This window comes from Ammodytes marinus, assembly GCF_949987685.1.
Source record: "Ammodytes marinus genome assembly, chromosome: 21".
Taxonomy (NCBI): Eukaryota; Metazoa; Chordata; class Actinopteri; order Uranoscopiformes; family Ammodytidae; genus Ammodytes; species Ammodytes marinus.
This window is the reverse complement of record NC_137225.1, coordinates 20,984,112-21,007,044: the sequence shown is the minus strand read 5'-3', so window position 1 is coordinate 21,007,044 and position 22,933 is coordinate 20,984,112. Positions and strand designations below refer to the sequence as shown.

Sequence of the window (22,933 nt, the reverse complement as noted above, 5' to 3'; positions counted from 1 at the left end):
ATACAGTACAACGTTCTTAGGGGGGATATGACAACCATAACAAAATAAGAGCTATAAGCCTTCAAAACACACACACACACACACACACACACACACACACACACACACACACACACACACACACACACACAGGATTCCACACACCTGCTGTACAATGGTGGTGAGCTCCAGGCAGAGCTGAATGACATTATTCCGGGTTACTGAGTAGTCTGCAACGGCAGCAAAGGGAGACCTGGGAGGAATAGATAACACAACCAGCATGCCTTTAAATGTTTCCGCTGCATTTGGATAATGTACAAGAGAGACAGACAGGAGCATTGTTAATGAGAGACACGCACAACAAGGCAAGCTAAGCACACGTTCAAAGGGAAAGTTTGTAGTTTCACCACACGTTCATCAATGGTGAATCTGTCACATTGTATGTGCGTTAGAAACCAGTCAAGTCGCATGAAGAAGTTTACACGTTTTGTTTGTTCGTAATGCTATTCGATAGCATTTAAACAACAACATAGCAGTATATATTTAAATATTTAAACATTAATATTGGTCCCCAGGCAGTTAGATTCAGTTTCAGACAATTGTTTGATCAATCATCTAATTATTGCAATAGAAAAGAATGTCAGCACTTCTCAAATCAAGCCACAAATTGTAGTTAACAATTCATATTTTGTATTATATTGTGACGCTGCCAATGGTACCATTATTGAATTACCATAATGAATGGACTTCCGCAACCTCATTCATCAAACTGTACTTGACAGCACACTTGAATAAAGGAAAACCCCATTTACTACAACAATAAAGTCACAAAGGATGAATGAAATCTCTGTTGTGAGAAAGTGCACAAACATGAAAATAGCACTGGTCTGTTTGGTTGGTCTGTATGGCTCGGATGCCGTACTTTCAGGGTAACAAAACAAACAAAAAAATTACGATATTTTGTAGTCGCACAACCACCTCAGATATCGGAAACCATTACAGGTTGGCAAGAGAAAAGTGCCCCTGACGTGTGGCTCTTTTCAAAGCTGAAATTCACCCTGCAATGTTTTTCCACAGAGGAGAACAGGGACACAGCTCCGGGTGGATTTGATGAATGAAGCTGCATCAGAAAACCAGTTAAATAGGCCACTGTGTTCCGAGGGGGGCAACTCATACTGACTACATCTATACTTGTCATCTCGATCCAGGTTTTGGGATACAAACAAACAAAAAAAGGCATAACTCTTCTGCAGTGGTGGACAAAGTACTCAACCCCAGTACTCAAGTCAAAAGTACAGATACATCTGGTCAAATACTCAACTACAGGTAAAAGTTGCCCTGGCAAATTTTTACCAGAGTATTTGCGTTTTAAAAATACTTAATTAGGGGATCGCTAGTGGTGTAGTGGTCAGAGAGCCGGCCCTATGATAGAGGCTCAGTCCTCAGAAGCAGCAGACCACTGGTTCAAATCCAGCCTGGGTCGTTCTCTGCATGTCATTCCCCTCTGTTCCCCGTTTAATCTTTGTCTCTCCAACTATCTAATAAAATGCCAAAAAAATTCTTTAAAACATTTTAAAAACTTAAGTAGGCTATTCAAAAGTACAAAGTGTACTCAAGTACACATGCTCAAAAAGTGTACTTAAGTTTAGTACTCAAGTACATTAATTTCATTACTGTCAAACACTGCTGTTCTGATATAAACTTTATGAGGACGGTTATTCCCAAAGTCACCCACAGGTGTGTATGCATAGTCAGAGTTTCCAACAAAGTCTGCCTGAAGAGAGTGCCTTTAAATTCTCCTTTTTTTGTACAACCACAATGTTTTTTAAATGAGGGCATATTAACATAATAACATACCGTAATAGACTATATGCGTTTGTGATAAGGGACATGTTGCAGCTGATGGGGTGCAAAGGAATGCACACACACACACACACACACACACACACACACACACACACACACACACACACACACACAATGCCGGAAAACTAATGCATGCAATATTACTGATATACAGCAAAGTCATTATCGTAACGCACACAAAGACACACGCCATTACTTTCGCTTGGTTGTTCTAAAGACCCAGATTAAAATTCGGCCACAGCCTGCAGTGTGTGCGTGTGTGTGTGTGTGTGTGTGTGTGTGTGTGTGTGTGTGTGTGTGTGTGTGTGTGTGTGTGTGTGTGTGTGTGTGTGTGTGTGTGTGTGTGTGTGTGTGTGTGTGTGTGTGTGTGTGTGTATGATTTGGGTCATCAGTATTGAGGCTGTGCGCTATATATATGCAGGACCTAAGGCTACACAGACTGTTTTCCATCCCTCAAACAAAGCTCAGAAAATACTTAATTTCTTTCTCTCCATCCAGCTGAAATGAACAGATGCTGCCATCACATCCTAATTGTTTAAGGAAAAAGGCAATTATGGTCCTCTAAGATTACAGTCTTTACATAGCAGCAGATACTGTTAAATTAAATGTATTTATTTTGCTGTAAATTGTGTCCTGTGACTGAAATGTTATGATATATGACTTAACTAGAGTGTTAGTATAATGCATATTACCGTTGTAGTCAAGGTTCAAGGCATTTTTATCAACTGTAGCTTATAGTCAGGAACTCTCATACAGTGGTAACAAACCTAGGGCTCCTCAATATATCTACAAGATAAATATGGGTGGCGTTGAGGGGATTATAGGGAAAGGAAAGAAGGCAAAAAAAGTAAGTAAAATGGTTCAGATGAAGTTTTTTTGCTTCACATTATCAATTTCTGAGCGTTTCCCTGCCAGGTTGGTATCGATTCTCCTAATACAACTTTTGATCAATACCGGAGTGTCTGCTCACTCACTATACGCTGGTTAAAAATGCAGCAGTGGGGTTTCTGGTCTCTCTATTTTTAACCTCAATTGAGCCAAATACATCACACATAAACTGTAGTCCCAGTCGTCGTGTTATTAATTCATAAGCTGGCGCTTCCACGTGTGCATATACAGAGGGAACCTAGAGTTCAAAGAAACAGAACAATGCTGCACATTTGAGCTGTCTTAGAATGATACTTTAACATTCAGATATAGAGAAGGTTTTTCCTTCTGCACATTGTGTCTGCACATTTAATTAAAGGTGCGCTATGTAACTTTGGGTGTGTCAGAGAAGTGAACAGTTTCTAAGGTATATCCTCGTAACTGAATAAACAAACCTTACTCATAGGAAAATTGGATCCCTAGAACACTGTTTGAATTAAGAACGTTTATATTTCACTGATGTTGTTTACAGCAACAGGGCCCACAGTTTTGTTGACAAGCATATTCTAGTCGAACATTTGGTTCCAGGTGCCTCAAATAATTTAGTTTTGATTCATGATTACAGAGCTATTCAATACTAAGAATTACACGTAGAGAAAATGTGTTTTGTAAACTTACTGCAGGATCTGCAAAATGTTAACAAATTACCCTCCCCTGAAAAAGCATAGTGCACCTTTGATATAGTTTTTGCCACCGCAGAGAAAGAGAAAAGCATGTAATGTATGACAGGGATCAGACAAAGGATCTGTACTGTGTACCCACGCAGTTATTTTCTACATGAAAAGGTTGCAAAAGTGCGCCCTCGCAAGTCATTTACAGAGAAAGCCTAGAAAGTGCTGTACATTTGCTGCTTGGGCGAACTGATGTTGCACTCTAATAACTAGCAATCAGGGAGAGATGAAAGTTCAGTTTGAACACGATTTATGCAAATTTGCCTCTACTGTAAAGCTTTCAGAAGTAGAAGGCGTTTAGTCGGTTATGAAGACGAGACAAGTTGTAGCCAAACAAGCTTGGAAATCATAACCTTTTCCACATCGTTAGGACCCATTAATAAACCCTACATATCATCCAACGCGCAGCTCTCATTTCAATCAAAGGTTCTAGTTATTGTACTTCCATGTATCATTCTGAGGCAGTACAAATCAATTTAAGAAGATGAGGCTTCAAACAAAATAAAAGCTCCGGCGAGACCAAATGCATGTTTAATTGGCCTCTTTTCTTCATTTCTTTAATGTGCAATAATATGAAGGAAGAAAAGCCGAGCAGAAAGAAGTCTTTGATAATGCCTGAACACAAGGCTATGTCTCAGAAATGGAAAATAAAGAGTGAAGCTCCGTCTAGCCCTTTCTCAATGTCACTTTGCCATTTACAGTTGCCTCCTCTGGCGTGGGCGAGCTTGTGTGTTTGTGTGTTTGTGTGTGTGTGTGTGTGTGTGTGTGTGTGTGTGTGTGTGTGTGTGTGTGCTATCATAAGTGAGTGGGTGGGTGTTTTTTCTTTCTTCCTCGTGTGTGTAAGTGTGTGAGTATGGCTCTTATGTGCTTGTGTTTGTGTTAACGGCCTTAGGACAGATTTGGGGTTTCTCGTCTGGCATTTAAAGATCTGATGTAAAAGACCTTTCCCTGCATGTGTATCTGATGTGTGTGTCGTGTGCAGGAGGATCCAGTCCAATCATGAATAAACAAAGTGACAGATAGGACGTGTTCTGAGAATATCTCTTTGGGGTAAAATATACATATATATTTCTCGAAAGAAGTCAGTGACAAAAAAGTTGATGTTTTGCAGGTCGGAACTTTACCTGTACAAATATAATATATAAAAACAACACTATTACAGATTCTGGAATCTTCAATTTCAATGGAGGGAGATTTATAACTCTGGTTTCCAGCGTTTTCAATATAAGGGCTCAACATGATGATTATTTTATTACATGAGTTTTGAATTATTCAATGTCATGTTAAGTCTATAAAATTTTTGAAAAATAGTGAAAAGTGCTCATGATATTATCCCTGAACCAGAAGGGGACATCTTCCACCAGTGATTTGATTTGAGTAGCTTGCCACCCTGTCTCTAGCTCTGTCTGAAATGGGTAAGACTTCTGATTTAATGTGAATCTGAGGCATGGTTAAAGACCACATACACTCAGACCGTGTATATTTAGTGGTGAAGTGGTGCTACTTGAAATGGTTATTGGGTATCCACAAGGGTAAGAACAGCCAGATAGTAAAGGTTTTATTTGTACATTTTGTTTCTTGTATTCAGTCAGGCAGACCTTGCTAAAACACCCCCTTTTGCTTTGATGTCCTTTCCCTCTCCCCCTAGAGAGCTCGGGTCATAACACAACGATTGTTGTGTATAATCAGTAAACACAGTCGTGTCCTGACAGAGTAGTGCATTGTGTGTGTGTGTGTGTGTGTGTGTGTGTGCGTGTGTGTGTGTGTGTGTGTGTGTGTGTGTGTGTGTAAACATGTAAACACAGTACCTGTCCAGCCAAGCTAACAGGCTCTTGGCGGCGGTGATGAGGTCGACCACTGACGTCAGCAGATCGTTGGGGAGGCGCCGCGAGGATCTGCTCTCTGATTGGCTGCTGCGGCGACGCCCCGATATGAAGTTCTGAAGGTTTTTGGCCGAAGCGCCGAGTTTGTGAGCCAGAGTCCTGACGCTCTCCGTCTCCAGGCCTGAGTTCTATACACACACAAACACAGATAAAAGAACGAACACACACACACAAACAGAATGAGTCACCATGGATACAAATGAGCATATTTGTCTACATTTTTACCAGCCTTTCATAAGGAGATATTAAAAACAATCATATTTGGGCCAGAGACTCCAATTAGGTAGTAAAGGCACACAACGGGAACATTCTGATATTGTTTAAAACACCTTAACTGGTCATGAAATATACATTTTAATGATATGCCAATGCATATCTGATTCACTTGAAAAAACCATGTTAACATGTTACATTTTTATTTTTTTAACATAAGTTATGAGACATTATTCAGTTGGGTTTGGTTTATTGACTTTCTGACAAACTTTCTGTAACTATATTATCTCCTAATATTACTTGTGTCCTTGCCAATGGAACACTTAGTCTTATCTTTTTACTGTATTGAAATGTTGGCAAACCCATCACACACACTCCTGACTCACCAGAGCACAGAGCAGGTCCACAGCCTCCAGAATGAGTTCCTGGTGTCCAATACGAGAGACTCCCAATTCCTCCAGCTCGGCGTGGCTAATCCTCAGCAGCCGCTCCCCACACACACCTCCACGCTCAAACACACACACGTACTGCTGCAAGCAGTCATCCAGACCTGCAGCAAAACACACATTTTATCAATGGTTACTCACAATAAAGTAGAATCAGATTTGCTCCAAAACAAGATCATGACCACGCTGGAGAAAAAAACTACTTTATGCTTTTAGTTCTTTTTCATAGGGGTCTGAGCTGAACTGTTGAGAAAAATGTTTCTTAGTACAGAACAAAATGAAAATCTCCTGTGTGGACATCATCTTGCATCTGGTTTTCCCTATATTAAATTTACACCGCAAAATAACAATAAAAAACCAAAACAACATTAAAGTCATTCTATCTTTAAATCCTAAAAGTGAAAAAAGTTGAGGATTACACCTTGTAACAAAAAACATATAACCTTTCTGTAGTGTTCTTATTACCAAAACAAATGAGCAGAGTTTTAGACTCGAGAAAACACATGAAATAACCATAATCATAATTTGAATGAGCTTACAGCTACTTGAAGTACTGTGAACAGCAGTATAGCGATAATTCTCTTTAGGCTTATCACAGAAAGCGGACCCCTTTAACGCTACACGCAGTCATTTATATCATCGCTTATATAAAAGCCTTTGTAGGAGCAGTTTTAAAGAGTCAATTACATGACAAAAATTACCTTGAAAGGACATTTCGTTCAATACATTCCTCAGAAAATGTCTCAGTAAAAAGGTAAAATGAAATAATTATCTTTAATGGACTTTAATGGAAAAATTACCTCAGGTTTATTCTACCCTTCTGAATAGACTATTACAGTGTTACATCATGGCCAGTCTGCTGATTGAAGGTGTTTAAATGATCTAATATAGTCCTACTGCATGCAATCCTGTCCGTTTGTCATGAGAATATACATGAGGTAGATTGAAATTACAGTCCCAAGGCACAGTGAATCTCATCTCAACTCCACAAAACACAATCACTCTTCATGATCTGTCTTTGGCTTCAACAACCTGATTGATAACCAGACACGTCCCCACACTTGAAATTGTAGGTGTATACTCGACTTCACTCCACAAGCCCTAATCAGCTTTTAGTGTTTTCACCGGCAGCTTCCCCTTTGTCAGTTAGCCAATAGCGAGGACACATTTATTCTCGTCTACACAGAGAGATGCCTGAAACATTTACACTTACTCCTGGTTTGTCTGCAATAATACAAGCAGCTACTGTGGGATGTTTGTTGAGACATTTTCAAAATTGCTTTGGAGTTGTGTAGACTTCAAAAGCACAGTCGGATGAGGGAAGAGTAACAGAACCCAAGTTTGTTTTGAGAGACACCGGAAGGCCTCGAGAGAGACAGTTTCACTCTTGTTTTGTTTTCGTGGTTCCCTTTTTCTATTTCACTTAAGGCGGAAAACATTCAGTTCCTTTTCGATATCTGAGCTACAGTTTGACTTTGGGACGTGTAAACAAATAATATTCTCCCTCCCAACCACTGCTTAAGGTGCAAATGAAGGTGATAAACAGTTTTTGGAAACCACAAATAGTTCAGTAGCTTTACTTCAGAGGACAACATGTGTTTGAGAGAATTTCAGCTCATAACTCCAATGCGTGTATTCGTACCAGTTTGTGTTGAGCATCATCACATGCATGGTGCACCAGATGTCGATTTTCTACTGTCTTGGAATTCATATATTTTTTGACAGTACAGTTCTCATCCTCACATTGTCACTGCATTGAAATTGAAAAGTCTGCCGTTGTGGTGTACCTCAGTAGAGTTGGATACATTTTCAGTAGTCCTAAACAACAACAAACTAAACAACAAAACGTGTTGTTTAGTTCAGGTGTTATTCCGGAAATGTTGAAATTCGCTTGGGATAGAGGGGTGGGAAGCTCAGTGACGTAAACTGACTACGTGCTACCTCAACAATTACAAGTTATTTAACGAGTGGGCTAACTAACCCCTTAAGGTGAATGTGTGATGTTGAGCTATATTATAGAACAGCTTAGATTTTGATATGTCTATTTGCGTTGTTATGGTAGCAGAACACTAATTTACTTAGTTTGCGAAAAGTGCAAATCAGCCAATGAGGTACAATACCATTGTCAAGACGACTTGCTATTGATCGGAGGGCCAGCATTCTTGGATCACAATTTACCAAGTTGAATGTAACATGAGCAATGTGGGCCTATAAGATACTTTAAACCTAAAACAAGAGTCGAGAAACTGGAAGAAAATAGTTAATAGAAGGGCAATTAGGCAGTCTCCCAGGTAAGACTTTAGCCTCTATTGGATTGTGTAATGTCTGTGCTGTGAGTGGGAAGGTCTCTCTAGATCTGCGAGTGTGTGAGCATGCAATTGGGTAGTGTGTGTGTGTGTGTGTGTGTGTGTGTGTGTGTTTGTGTGTGCGTTTGTGTTTGTTTGTTTGTCCGGCTTGGCCAGGTTTGCTGAGTCAAAGGGAATCAGATCAAGACAGAGCTGCTCAGCTGCAGCCCCTGGCTCCCAAAACAATGAATGTATCCAGCTTCCAACCTCTTAACAAAAACACAGCCAAGTAGCACGCACGCACACACGCACGCACGCACGCACACACACACACACACACACACACACACACACACACACACACACACACACACACACACACACACACACACACACACACACACACACACACACACACACACACACACACACACACACACACACACACACACACACACACACACACACACACACACACCTCTAAGGAATGAACATTGATTTCCCCCGCTTCAAGTCCCTGCATTATAACACACTCATCTATCATAACACCACTAACAAAGATGGGGTGATGGGGAGGGGGACAGGAATAGGAAGGAAGGAAGGAGGAAGAGGAGGAAATAAAAAAAGGAAGAGGAAAAGAAAAAACCTCATACGCCAGCTGCTGAATTACTCAAGCTATTTCACACACACACACACACACACACACACACACACATTTCATCTCTCATCAGCGATAAGCAAACAGCATTTGTCGTTCTTCTCCTCCCTCCCTCGCTGTATACGTCCGTAGTAGGATTACAGAGCTTGAGAAATTTAAATAAATGATAGCCTGAAATCCATCTAAATAAAAGAAAGAAAAAAAATCATTTGATCTTTAAAAAAACATGAATAAACATGAATGGTGGTGTTGGGATGAAATACTATAGCAATCAATCGTGAAGATAATGCTGTCGTCGTGGTTTCACTGGTATCTCATTTTGGGGACGGAAATTTGACAAATTGATTCCACTATCTTGGTCCACACAAACACTTCAAGTAGGAGAGCGATATCTCTGCACACAGCTTCCACACTGAGAGGCACTTGATAAGAATAAAGACATGCAACCGCACAGTAGTGTGTTGTGAGGTTTTTTTAGATAAAATATGAGCGGGAAGGTCACAAGCCTTTGACAAAGACGATGGCTGTACCGTGTGAGATATGCCTATGTGTTGAGGTGGTTGGCACATGTTTGTTTCCATGCCGACAGGTGTAGTGGGGAATTCTATGAATGCCAAGCTAAGCTAAGCATCTGTTGGCTACAGCTTTGGACATGATTGTATTTCCCAAAATGTCATGATATTCCTTAACAAAGCTAAAATCTATATTTTTATGATAGTAAACTCTCAAACAACAATTTCCTACTGTAGACTAACATAGCAACACAATACAGACATGAATTTAGCATATAAAGCATCCTATTTCAGTCAGGAGTTAGTAGAACCAAAAACAGTTCTGAAAGAGAGTGATGTAGTTGTCGGAGTGCTCCCCCCCACATGAGGCTCAGTCCTCAGAAGCAGCAGACCATGGGTTCAAATCCGGCCCGTGGTCGTTCTCGGCATGTCCTTCCCCTCTCTGCCCCATTTCATCTCTTCAAAGCTGTCCATTAAAGCAAACAAATGCCCCAGAAAATTATCTAAAAAAAAAAAGAGAGCAATCATTTGAATCATATTTATCAGCTGGACACTCCAAATGAATGATTTCCTCGATGACGAAAAATGTGGACGGAATCACAGAATTGGGCAATAAAAACAGAATTATTGCAAAACAAGGGATGCTGGGGAACCTGCCATAATTCCGGTGAAATGCCATTTTTGGGGTAAACTGTAACGTTTTATCCTGGGAAAACAAAAACATATTGGCCACAGACAATTAAGCACTCACTCCCAGAACAGTGTCGAAGCAGCTGCAGTTTTAAAGGCAATGTGTTCAAAAAAAGCTGTGTAATCCAGCAACTTCAGGACATGTATTTTTTTTTTTTTACTTGAAGCTACTACAAAAGGGGCTTTCAATTTTTTGGCAACACAGTTTAGGGAAGTCCCTCTACTCTTTCATTATGCTCCCACCAAGTCAGTGAATGAAAATGCTGGTATTTGGTGTGCAAGAACTTGACTAGCCTGCAGAGAGCCATCTTACACCATGCTGACTGCTGGCAAGACCTTATTGCCCAACATAAATGGCCCCACACATTGTAGAAAGGCTTTCTAGATTAGTGAAGGTGGTTACCATGGTTTTGGAGTAGGATTTTTCAGCAATCAACGTGGGTGTATTTTATTCCATAAAAGTTTGGTCAATATATTTCCATATTGTGTTATTGTTGTTTTTATTCATATATACGTATACAATAAGTGCCTGGTCCCTTTTCCGTTCTAACAGCGAGATTTGTCTTTTTAATGAGCGTTGATAGCGTCTGATTTCCCTAATAGACGTGGAGCTGATTAGAACAATGTTGTCTCTCGGAGGCAAAGTGTTACTACTGCTGAGAGAGGGGAAGAGAGAGGGGAAGAGAGAGGGGAAGAGAGAGGGGCGGAGGAGCTGATGGGGGAGGTGTGCCCCGCGTAGCAAAAGTTCACTGATAATCAGTGTCGCTTATCACTGGCAGTGAGGGGAGAGAGCGTGAATGCCCTCTGAATACTGATGAGGCAAATTGTAAGTGACATCAGCGTGTGCACACAACACAACACACCCACGCAGACTTGAGACAGAAACTAAAAAAAACACTGCTGCCATACAGTTAATACATACAGGCTGCTGCTGCTGTTATAGGATTCATTATTTCACCGTAGCGGTTCAAACATAAACCCACACACAGCCCTGTCAAGTATACCCCCTTCGTCAAAAGTGACATTTGTTTCAACCATTTCTCCCATTACTTGTTGCTATGTTACCATGTATTCTTTACTTTTAGCCACATATTTCAAACATTCATCTTTGAGCTATATCTTTTCGACTCTTTGTCTTAGCTAATTACCATTTACGGATTCTTAGAGATAATTGGTAACAATTGATCTATTACTTAGCTACCTGTTTCTACCCATCACTTTTATTTAAACCATTTGTCTCTCATCTCATATGGTTAGGGTTAGGTACTCTTATGCCTAGGCTATCATACCCTAGCTACCCTAACCCTAGTTGAATTGCTGGATGAAATAGGATACAGTTTTCTACTGTATATCCCATATGTATATGCTAAAATGTACCCACTCACGATTTTCTATAAATTGCTTATCACACGCTCAATGTGTGGGTTTGTTGTATGATGGGAGGCGATCTAATCTATGCAGGCAATCATGCACTCACATGTCTGTATGTACAGTTTACATGTGTTTGACTGGTGGAGAAAAAGTGTGATTCATATCTGACTCACACTCTTAACTCCCACAGAGGCACACTTTTCACAACAGCAGGCTGGCCAAACTCCCACCAACACCCTCTTTCACTGTGTCACGCACGCACGCACGCACGCACGCACGCACGCACAAACACACACACACACACACACACACACACACACACACACACACACACACACACACACACACACACACACACACACACACACACACACACACACACACACACACACACACACACACACACGTCTAATAAAACTAGATTGTGTGGTGACTTCTGGGACTGTTGGAGAGTCCTATAAACATGACTCTCCCAGTCAGGCTATGTGTCATCTATTCCAAGCACTCTGATAGCTTCTGCAACAATAAAAAAGGTGGATGAGCTTTTCACTGGGTTGTTGGGATGAATTTTGAAGTCCAGCATCTATCAGGAGCAAGGTTATGGCCGCAAGATTTTGCATTCTTCAGAAATGCCAGACAAATTATTTTCCTCCATAACTGACAGTTTTTTGTTACTTTCTTGCAGTTATTTAAGTGCAAATGCTGATTTGTACTGTAAGTGCTGCTCTTCTAAATGCCATCTGTAGTCTCTCCATGTCATGTCAGTGTTACTGTAATATAATTAATCACGCTTTCTATATTGATAGGCCTAACCAAAGCACATTTACAAACATTGATTTATTTTTAATTGACTACACATGTTGGGTAAAATGACTATGTGTGATACGAAAGCTGTCTTTAAAAGTAATTAAACAGCTTCATGTCTGCTGGATGTGTTAGGCAAGGGTTAGACTTTCTTTTGCATCAATTGTCAACTTTCCCGTTATTGCACTGCACATATTCAGTTTAATGGTGGCCGATTTTTTTATCTTTTTTGAATGCGCTCTTGATTTCAGACAGAAGAAGACAATGTCAAGCTACTCATTTATAACGAAAGTCATCATTTATATACCGGATGAAATGACAGCAGCCACTGTAACTAACTAGCGGGCTAATGTTATCTCCTTGAGTTTGTCTGAAAGATATTCTCTAAAGATGACTTTTAAACGTGTTAGGTCGACTTGTTCACTACTTTAAAATGTATCTAACATACGCACTTGAGGGAAACATTTAGCCTATAAAGCTAACAAGTCCCAGTAAACTGTTAGCTTTGTCATCAGTTGATCATCCATGTAGAATACTTTGAATACAAAAAAAACATAGTGTTTGTGTTGCAGACAGTGTAGCGCTTTTATAAATCCATTATTGGTAATGTGATTAGTACCAAACTGTTGAAATGTAAATGAACCGTGTAATTGCATAGATTCGTCTCCAACGAGAAGGCATTCTAAACCTCTTACCGTGACGCTAATTACTCTGCCTGTTGAGAGTGCTGCCGTAGCAAAGGTATAAGCTTTTAAAAACGCTGACCTTGATCACTGATCACTAGCTGCTACAATATGCAAATGCCCCATAGCCCAGAGCTGTATCATGCAGGAGTTAATTCTACAGGCAGTATGGACTCTTTTGGTCTCTAAGTGACTGAAGCAATTCTAACCTAATCCCACTACGCACCACTTGTTTTTGGTCAGTGCACATACTAATGAAGCACAGAGTCTTACAAAGTGGAGAATGTTGTATAGCTCAGTATTAATGGTGGAGTCAGTGATTCTGGAGAAAGCTTGTTTTCAAAATCGCTTATTGTCAACATCAGTGAATTTCTCCTCACGATCCACTACCTGTACGTACTTTGTGTGTGCGCTGTTAAGACACAGCCTAGGCTCTGTAAACAGGCATTTTGATGGTGGCACCCTTTGTTTACATATTTGTTGACAAATCAGTTTACAGAGCCTAGGCTGTGAATTAACACCAGATAGTTTTCCTGCGCACACACAGTACAGACAGGTAGCGGATCGTGAGGAGATATTCACCGATTTGTTACGGTAGTGGCAGGCAGGCAGGCAAGCAGGACCCAAATGCAGATGGTTAAAGTAAATGATCATTTATTTAGCTCCCAAAAATGCTACAAATCAAAAAGGCCAAAAGGCGAAAAAACACAGAGCACAGAGCACAGAACACAGAACACAGAACACAGAGCACACGCACACGAGACAAGACTCACCAAAAAAACATAATGCAAGGCCAAAGAACAGAGGAACGACAAGGGGTATATATACAAGACACAAAGAGACACAGGTGTAGCACATCAGGGCGGGGCCAGTAATCAAACAGGAGGGAAACTTGACAGGACCAGGGGAGAAACATGACATACATACCAAACTAAAACAGGAATCACAGGGACACCACCAAAACAAGACAAGACACAGACAGACCATGACACGGTTTTGACAAAAGTGATTTTGACAAGCTTTCTCCAGAACCTTTAACACCACTGACTTTGGCATGGGGAAACCAGGGTTCGATTCCTGGTCAGGGCGGGGCAAGTCAAGTGTGGGTCCTTAGGCAAGACCCTTAATGCAAACTGCCTACCTACTGTTGTAAGTTGCTTTATATAAAAGTGCCATCTAAATGGCATGTAATGTAACGTAATGTTGAAAGCAAACTAGACCCTTTCCGTGTCTCACCATCTTAAAAAGATCAAGACCCAAAAGATTCCTCTGCTAAAGGCTGTGACTATCACCATGGAATCTTTCTCTAGAGGCAAGTGGTGTCATCAGATGTTTCATTGATGATTTTAAAGTGTAGTGATTGAATTCAGGCAAGGGGAAATTACATTTTCTTCACCCCCCCCCGGCTTCCTTTGTGAACAAATGTCAACAGGGAGCAGCGGGAATATTCGCAGTATTCCCTGCAATGCACTGTGAGTTCTCCTCTTACTATTCAACTGTACCACTCCCATATGGGTTCAGCCTCAAATGTGCCAATGCAACACTTGTGCCAAGTCAACAATGCGCCAGACCTTTTGGCCCCAAACGCCTGAGGTGAGGAATCTATAATGTTATTGTATATACACACACACACACACACACACTAACTGTATTTGTGTGTGTGTGTGTCCGTGTATATATATCATATTTCACTCTGTCGTCACAGACCCACCCAAGAGACCCAGCTTGAACCGAATACCACACTAAGGCGTGCCACGTGTGTGTTGTGTGTGTATATATATTTAAGTGTGTGTGTGTGTGTGAGCACAAATGTCCAAGGACCCGGGTGCAGCCTTCTGTTCAGAGCAAGTGTGTGTGTGTATGTCAGCTGTTCTGCACAGACGGTCTGAGATGAACAACTCACCATCAACCCACACACACACACACACACACACACACACACACACACACACACAAAGACACAGGGGCACATATAAACACATGCCATATGCACATGACCAACCAATAACCCCTCCAACGATAAGGCTCAGAGAAACTCATGTAAATAAATCTTTGACACATTTTTGTTTCATTTTAGCATTTTATAGAAGCGTGTGGGCTGTTGAATTCCCTGACCTGCTATTTATGCATTGAACAGACACGATGAATATCAATCATTACTAATATTAGAGATGATTAGTCATTTGTCTTTATGTGGGAGATTAGGGATTTGTATGATGAGCGTGCTTCTAAAGGGTCCAACATTACTTATTTAAAAGTCAACCAATTTGTTGTTTTTTACATTACTGGTCAAGCGTTTTATCGACTCCTGCGGGAAGATAAATTCTAGCGCAGTGTTTTACAGCGGTGCAGTGAATGGCATGATGTAATTAAAGGTCAAAATGTTAACTTGTCAGAATTTGCTGATGTATCTCAAAAAATTGAATTATTTTAATTCTCTATTGCATGAGATATACATGAGTTGTAGTGACAGATATGTATTTTTTTTGCCATAGGTATCCCTATAAATGAGACAATAATGTGTCAAAAACACCTCAGAAAAAAATTAACTGAAAAGGCAGTTAATTTTCAAGAATTAGTTATGATCCATATAATACTGTTCATGGCAGAACTGAAACAGTTTTGAACGTGAGAAAATGTATCATATTGTGTGTGTGATATAAACAATAATATTGTTGCAATGACATGTTTACAGTAGGAACCCTCTTAAAGCAAAAGTAACATAATCTGATGAGCATTTATAGAACTATGAAGGTCAGATGTACAACCAACTATCAGCCAAGTAAGAAGACGGTAACACAAACAAAATAATTGCTTCATCCCACGCATTCCAGTTGAGCATGCGGAGAGCCAGAGATGCCACGAAGGGGAGAGAACAACAGCTGACATGAGGTCCCAACCACCAAACCAACTGCACTGGTGAAATAATAACAACATATTAACTATCTTAATCTGTATTTTAGCTATAGGGAAAATATTTAACATATTGGTAAGTGTCCCCATTGTATACCATTGTAACAGCATCCTACAAAACAAACTACACACTTTTAAAAACCACCCTTTGTTAGGGTTTGATACTAAAAATAGACTTATTGGGCGGAATGATTTGTTTAGTGCACCCAATAACGCCCCCAGAGCCAGTACATCTCCTCGAAACTTGAAATGGTAAATGCTTTCAAAGATAGGAAGGGAAAATTCTTGTAGATTTTGATTGTTTTGCTGTAAACCCGAGATAATTTTGCATTCACAATAGATCCCTTCGTAAAGTCATGCATGACCTTAACAAAGTACTTTTTTTGGGGGGGGGGCAGAATAGACATATATTGCTTATTGTAATGGCCGCTACTTACAGTATTGGCATTACAGCTAAAGCGCGGCTATTCACTCAAACTAAATTAGGTTAGATAATAAATCTGATTCATGGACCTGTCTTTTCCTGCGGCTTATCAGCTTTTGGCAGGTGGTTTTCACGGGGAGTGCCTGATGTGTTCTATTGGCAAAGCTCATTGAGCCAAAAATGAGTAGTTGCAAACGTACTGTGTCTGGTACAAATGTGTTGGCAACAACTTCAATGACAGGTAAATGAAAAAGAGGATAAATGATTGGAGCAAGACATCGATTTTGAAACTACTGTGCATCAGTGGAAAGCAGGGAATGCAGAAAACGTTCTATTGTCTACAAAGCTGGAAAGCACAATGTATCACTAATTAGATTAGTTTTGAGCGTCCTAAACAGTTTAATAATGTTCAAACAGGCCGCTGGGTACAGACATAATCAGTGGCTCTGATTGAATTATGCATGAATATAATCTCTAGTCTGATCACCGCCATGTATCACAATCTATATTTAAAAAAACATGTATGGCATTGATTTACATCTTTAAGGACTAGTAGTGTCACTATATAAAGACAAGTGATTGATCTCAATCCTGCTTTGTTGATCCTTGTATGTAAGATGTCTCTTCTCTCAGCCTGAAAGAGGAGCCAGCCATTTGGCACCCAGCCCTTTGGAATCTGATTTGATGGAAGTATAGAGTGAGAAGGTGATGGGTAATTGACTTACTGGTATCAAGACCTTGTTGTGGGGTGACAGACAGAGTCAACATTTTCTCGTTTGAAATCGGTTCAAACAACCTCAAGGAGACGCATTAACAAAACAAAGAGAGACAAAACGGTTGCACAATCATACACAAATGGACGCATAACATATTTAAATGACACTTATCGACCCTGAAGTGACACAAAACCCGATATGAGGATATTAGACTGTGAACGATCAGAATGTGCCCACGATCTGTCATTACATATTGTTTGCATCTTGCTTTAGTGCATATTCTTTTTCTTGCAGTTTTACGCTCGTACATGCAATCAATGTTTTTTTCCACTCAACTAAATCACCCCCCCCCCCTTCCCTTCTTTAAATCTCTCCCCCCCATTCCAAAGTTTCTAAGCCGCCCCTGCTCCCAACAGTGAAGTTTGGCTGGTTCTCCTCCTGTCACTCACACATTACATCATCACCTACTGATGATCATCAGGTGCCAGCAGGATGATGCATGGACACACACACACACACACACACACACACACACACACACACACACACACACACACACACACACACACACACACACACACACACACACACACACACACACACACACACACACACACACACACACACACACACTTCCCACGCAATATCACATCTTGCCAGTTTACTGTCTCCCCTGCATCAGTCATTATCACTGTGTGTGTGTGTGTGTGTGTGTGTGTGTGTGTGTGTGTGTGTGTGTGTGTGTGTGTGTGTGTGTGTGTGTGTGTGTTTGTGTGTGTTTGTTTCCCTGCATTCGATTTTGGACTGTGCATTATATTATTATACATATTATATGTACATGTTTCATATAGACTGACCCTACCTTTCATCCAGTCCACCACCTGGCTCGTGCTCCATTTGCTCACCGGCTCCATCACCAGCGCCATCGAAGAAACTTTGCGCTGACTCTCCGTGGCGCACGAGCGGTTTCGTGAACCCCAAAACAAGGCTCGTTCCCCCGCGACCCTCCCGCCCTCCCTCCCCTACCTCCGCAGCCAGGTGGCACCTTTTATTGATTTATTTGTTTGCTCTATCCCGGTCCGGTCTTCACGCCTCTGGCCCGGTGTCGTGTCCCGTAAAAGCAGCGCCACCGCCGTCAGTGCGGGACAGCCCGTTAGTGTGTGCAGCGGAATCCGTTACATTCCCCCAGCTCGATCCGCTCTGACATGTGTCTCTCTCTCTCTCTCTCTCTCCCAAGTGCGCCAGTCTGGTCCTGCGCTCCCGATGTGTGTGTGTGTGTGTGTGTGTGTGTGTGTGTGTGTGTGTGTGTGTGTGTGTGTGGATGCGTGTGCGTGTGCGTGCGTTTGAGGGAGATAGAGAGGTGTGTGTGTGTGTGTGTGTGTGTAAGTGTGTGCGCAGCCGGTCCGATACCGACAGTAGCAGAGTCGGGAAGATAAGTCACACCGGACTCAACAACCAACCATCTCTCTCTCTCTCTCTCTCTCGCTCTCTCACTATCTCTCTCTCTCTCTCTCTCTCTCTCTCTCTCTCTCTCTCTCTCTCTCTCTCTCTCTCTCTCTCTCTCTCTCTCTCTCTCTCTCTCTCTCTCTCTCTCCACATATGACAAACCCGGCGCGCACGCGCCCCGTGGGTGGCACCGTGCGCACATACCAGCGTATTTCCCTGTGGAGCGACAGAATCATGCAGATATGACTGATGGGGGAAAGATAAGCTAGTCTCTCGGGATGTTTACTCAGGCCGTATATATGTGTATGTGTGTGTGTGTGTGTGTGTGTGTGTGTGTGTGTGTGTGTGTGTGTGTGTGTGTGTGTGTGTGTGTAAAGGTTCCTCTGGGGACAGGAAAACATGGGGTATACCTACACACTTTCTGCTTCAACTGCTGTGTGAGGAAACTTAATGAATCCTTAGACAGTCTTTCCACCTCCACACTCTGAAGATAATTAATCTGTGCTGTCAAACCATTTGTTTATTTCTGTACCCTGAGGCAAATTGTAACTTGTGATATAGTCCTATAAATAAAGAAATACAAAAAAATGTACATGACATGGCTTTCACTTTCTCAGTGATACCCTTAATTGGTTTATTGAAGCCATACCAACCAGCTCTATCACTTTTTTAAGTTGATATGGTCATCGTTCATTTGGAGTCGTGTTTGAGTCCAACTACAAATGAATTGGGTAACACTTTTAATGTATAGATATCATTATCAGCTTGCACCTATTTTAGTACAGTATTTTATTGAGTAATGTATTTTAATGTGTTCTATGTGTGTGTGTGTATGTTGGATGTGAGTGGACCATCTGAGTCCTTAATACAGATTATTATTATTATTAAACGTTGTAAGTTGTTGACTTTAAAAAAAATAATTAATGTATTACAACTTTTTCAGAAATGTTTGCATAATACAAATTTGACTAAATCTAACCAATTATGCTTTCATTTGTATTTATTTAATAGAGATAATTACAACATATTAGTGTCCAAGTTGAGAGTTGTGTTACATAGTATTGAAAAAAAGTAATTTTGAGATAATGGCTGTTTAAGATGAAAGACACTGTCAAGGTAAAGCAAGTGTATTTGTATAGCACAATTCAGACACAAGGCAATTCAAAGTGCTTTACAGGGGCAGGAAATACATCAAGATTAAAATACATCAAGTATAGAATAGACATTAGAAAAGTGAATGTATAAACATTTAAAGGTGAATGAAGAATATGACTTAAATAGAAATAAAACATTTACAACATTTAATTTAAAAAGAAATACATGTTAAAAGGGAAACAGAAAAGTCTTCAGATTTGATTTAAAGGAACAGAGTTGCAGCAGACCTCAAGTTTTCTGGGAGTTTGTTCCAGATATTTGGAGCATAAAAACTGAAAGCTGCTTCTCCTTGTTTAGTCCTAACTCTGGGGACTAGACCTGTCCCACACGACCTGAGAGCTCTGGATGGCTATCACCTAATTTTCCCTTTTAACAAACATGTTTTCTTTTTTCTTTTGCTCCGTTAAGTCTGGTGCTGCAGTGTTAACAGTCATGCACATGTTTAGACTTATTAACTTTAACCTGCGGGATGTTAAGCTAACAAATTAAAATAATTTGAGTCAGTGTGATCTTATAATGAAAGCATGATTGGAACATTATTCAATTTAATCAAATCATTAAAGATTCATTACCTGTGAAGCATTGGTAGGCTATGTGCGTGTGTGTTAAAGCAGAACTTACACACACACACGCACACACACACACACACACACACACACACACACACACACACACACACACACACACACACACACACACACACACACACACACACACACACACACACACACACACACACACACACACACACACACACACACACTATTCAGTATGACAAAGGAAGGGAGCAAAGATGAAATCATATCTGGTTTCCTATGATTTGATTCAATGCAGCATCATCTCCTCTGTAGGTGGACACACACACACACACACACACACACACACACACACACACACACACACACACACACACACACACACACACACACACACACACACACACACACACACACACACCACAGAGGCTGAATCCCAGTGAAACAGAATGGAGGCAGCAATAGTTCCCTAACTCAACTGAGACACCTGCTGGTGTCTCAGTTGAGCTTCACTCACACACTGGGATCTGTGAATACGGTACTGAGTTGTCGAAGCTTAACATTTTGTATTTAGCAAGTATATCACAGTGGTGGAACATGCGTGATTACCTGTCTGTTCAGGACTTTAAGGGTTAGCTTATAAAGGAACCTTTTGTTTAGCCTGGTCCTACCAGACCAGGGGTGTCAAACTCTGGCCCGCGGGCCAAATCTGGCCCGTTTCAATATTTAATCTGGCCCGCGAACCAATTCCGCAATTCCATTAAATTCGGCCGCCAAAAACATAAAAATAAAAATCTTTATTTTTAATTTTTTATGTTTTCCTCTCATGCAGAGCCTCTGCCATATCCGCACGTCGCACACGCACCCAACCGTTAGGACACTCGCACAGCTTACCACTAGGAATGTCTGCTGAAAGTTCCACAGCTCAGGATTTTAAGCCATGAATTGATGAACTTGCATTGAAGAAAAGATGTCAGTTCTCTAATGGCTGTAAATAGGCCAATATACTATGTGGCTAAATAGCATGCTAATATTGATGATTGATTGTGTCAAGTGTCTAAGGATGAATGCTAACATTATCTGGTTTCTAACTTTTGCCTCAAGTTACAATATAGCTCACTAGCTAACGTTAGATAGACACTGATAGCCCACCCCTTTCGTTTCCAATGGTGGCCTTGTATTTAATTACCAATGTAAAGTGTCATAAATAGTTAGCACTGGTGCTGGGTCATGATTCCTATAAAAAAATTAAATAAAAAAACGTGATATGTTTTGAATGTGCAGAAAGTTTTGAAAAATCCAAGAGAAAACATATTGTGGCTCAATCCAGAATGCCTGAGAGCCTTACTGCATTATTGGCCTTTATAATTGTTTAACCAGTAACATGAATGTTGTCTTTTCCTTTACAAAAATAAAGACATTTCCATAATAAATTGACGAAGAAGAGGCACATAAAACCGAAACAGAAAAATCCACCAGAATACAGGAAATTAAGTGTTTGACGCACAAAGCATTCTGGGGGAGCACCTCCATACCCCCCACCTATAATTTGTCCCCCGAAATATGTAAAGAAACCTAGCCTATGCCCCTGTATGTACGCAGGTTGTAGACCTAGAAATGTTGTTTGATTTTTGTATTAAAAAGAAGGCATGTCAGTAAGCGATATGTCTGGCCCTTAGTGTGATTATCATGTCGTAATTCGGCCCTTTGTGAAAATGAGTTTGACACCCCATTGTACTTAATTTCATTTGTACAGAAGGTCTGGAATCGCTCAATTGACAAACGTAAACGCACTTGAAGGCGGGTATCTGTTGAAGTTTAAAAATATTGCATCTGCCCAGTGCCACTCTGGATCTGCCAACCAATCGCATAACGTTTGGTCGTGACGTATGTCATGTGCCGGCTTCTGACTTCAACTGAAACTGGCGCAGGACCTCAACGTCATTGTTCTCAGCCATTTCCTCTGTTCGCTGATTGGACAGCCAAAAATCTGTCTGAGAAAACCCCCAAATATGCCGCAGACCCAGACTGTCTACTGAAGGGAAATACAAATTGAGCAGAAGTAGGTAGGCAGGCGGTGCCAGGCTGCCTTTTGTTTGCCTGCAACCATTTTAAATTCAGTAATGACAATAAGAAAGAATCATTGCATTCAGATATGTCTTGGAGGCTTTTTAGATAATCCTGATGTGTCTGAAGTTACCTATGATATGTTTCAATACATGGCACATACAGTATGTTTAATGTGCCTTTTTAATGTGAGTGTAGAGTCAAGTGTAACACCCAAGTATTTAAACTCATCAACATTATTTATTTTGTGTCCATTGATACAAATATCTGGAAAAAAAACATTTGTTTTTGTGTATTATAAAAATGCATTGACACGATTTTTTCGATATTCAGAGTGAGTTGTGTCAGTGTCTTTCACATGCACACATAAAACTCTGTCATCTGCAAACATCATGATCTCCACACCATTACACACAGATGGAAGATTGTTGATCATTGCCTCATACAAGGTTTAAACTGTATGTTATGTTCCTGAAAAAAAAATCGCTTTGACTTTATTTCTAAGGACTTTATATGATCAGTTTCTAGAGCTGATTTTAGGGATTTTTTGATGGTTGCATCTCTTACCCTCAATAATTGCCATAATGTGTTATTGAACCAAGCCAGGGACTGTTTTCTATTCCTCTTCTGAGGTTTTATTTTTCTGATTTTTTTTCAAGTAGATTATGTTTACCATTAAAAACGGTTG

At 40.6% G+C, this 22,933-nt stretch overlaps 1 protein-coding gene across 1 annotated transcript in view; it reads right to left on the bottom strand.

The window, feature by feature from the left end:
• cnksr2a (connector enhancer of kinase suppressor of Ras 2a) overlaps positions 1 to 17,967 on the bottom strand; it is a gene marked incomplete at both ends in the record, with an annotated part of 44,434 nt that extends 26,467 nt beyond the window's left edge. The window contains 4 exons of the mRNA XM_080049933.1: positions 145 to 232; positions 5,252 to 5,454; positions 5,926 to 6,089; positions 17,904 to 17,967. Of these exons, the coding sequence (XP_079906059.1) occupies positions 145 to 232; positions 5,252 to 5,454; positions 5,926 to 6,089; positions 17,904 to 17,967 (519 nt within the window). The remainder of the gene's footprint in view (positions 1 to 144; positions 233 to 5,251; positions 5,455 to 5,925; positions 6,090 to 17,903) is intronic.
• Between the last annotated feature and the right edge of the window lie 4,966 nt (positions 17,968 to 22,933).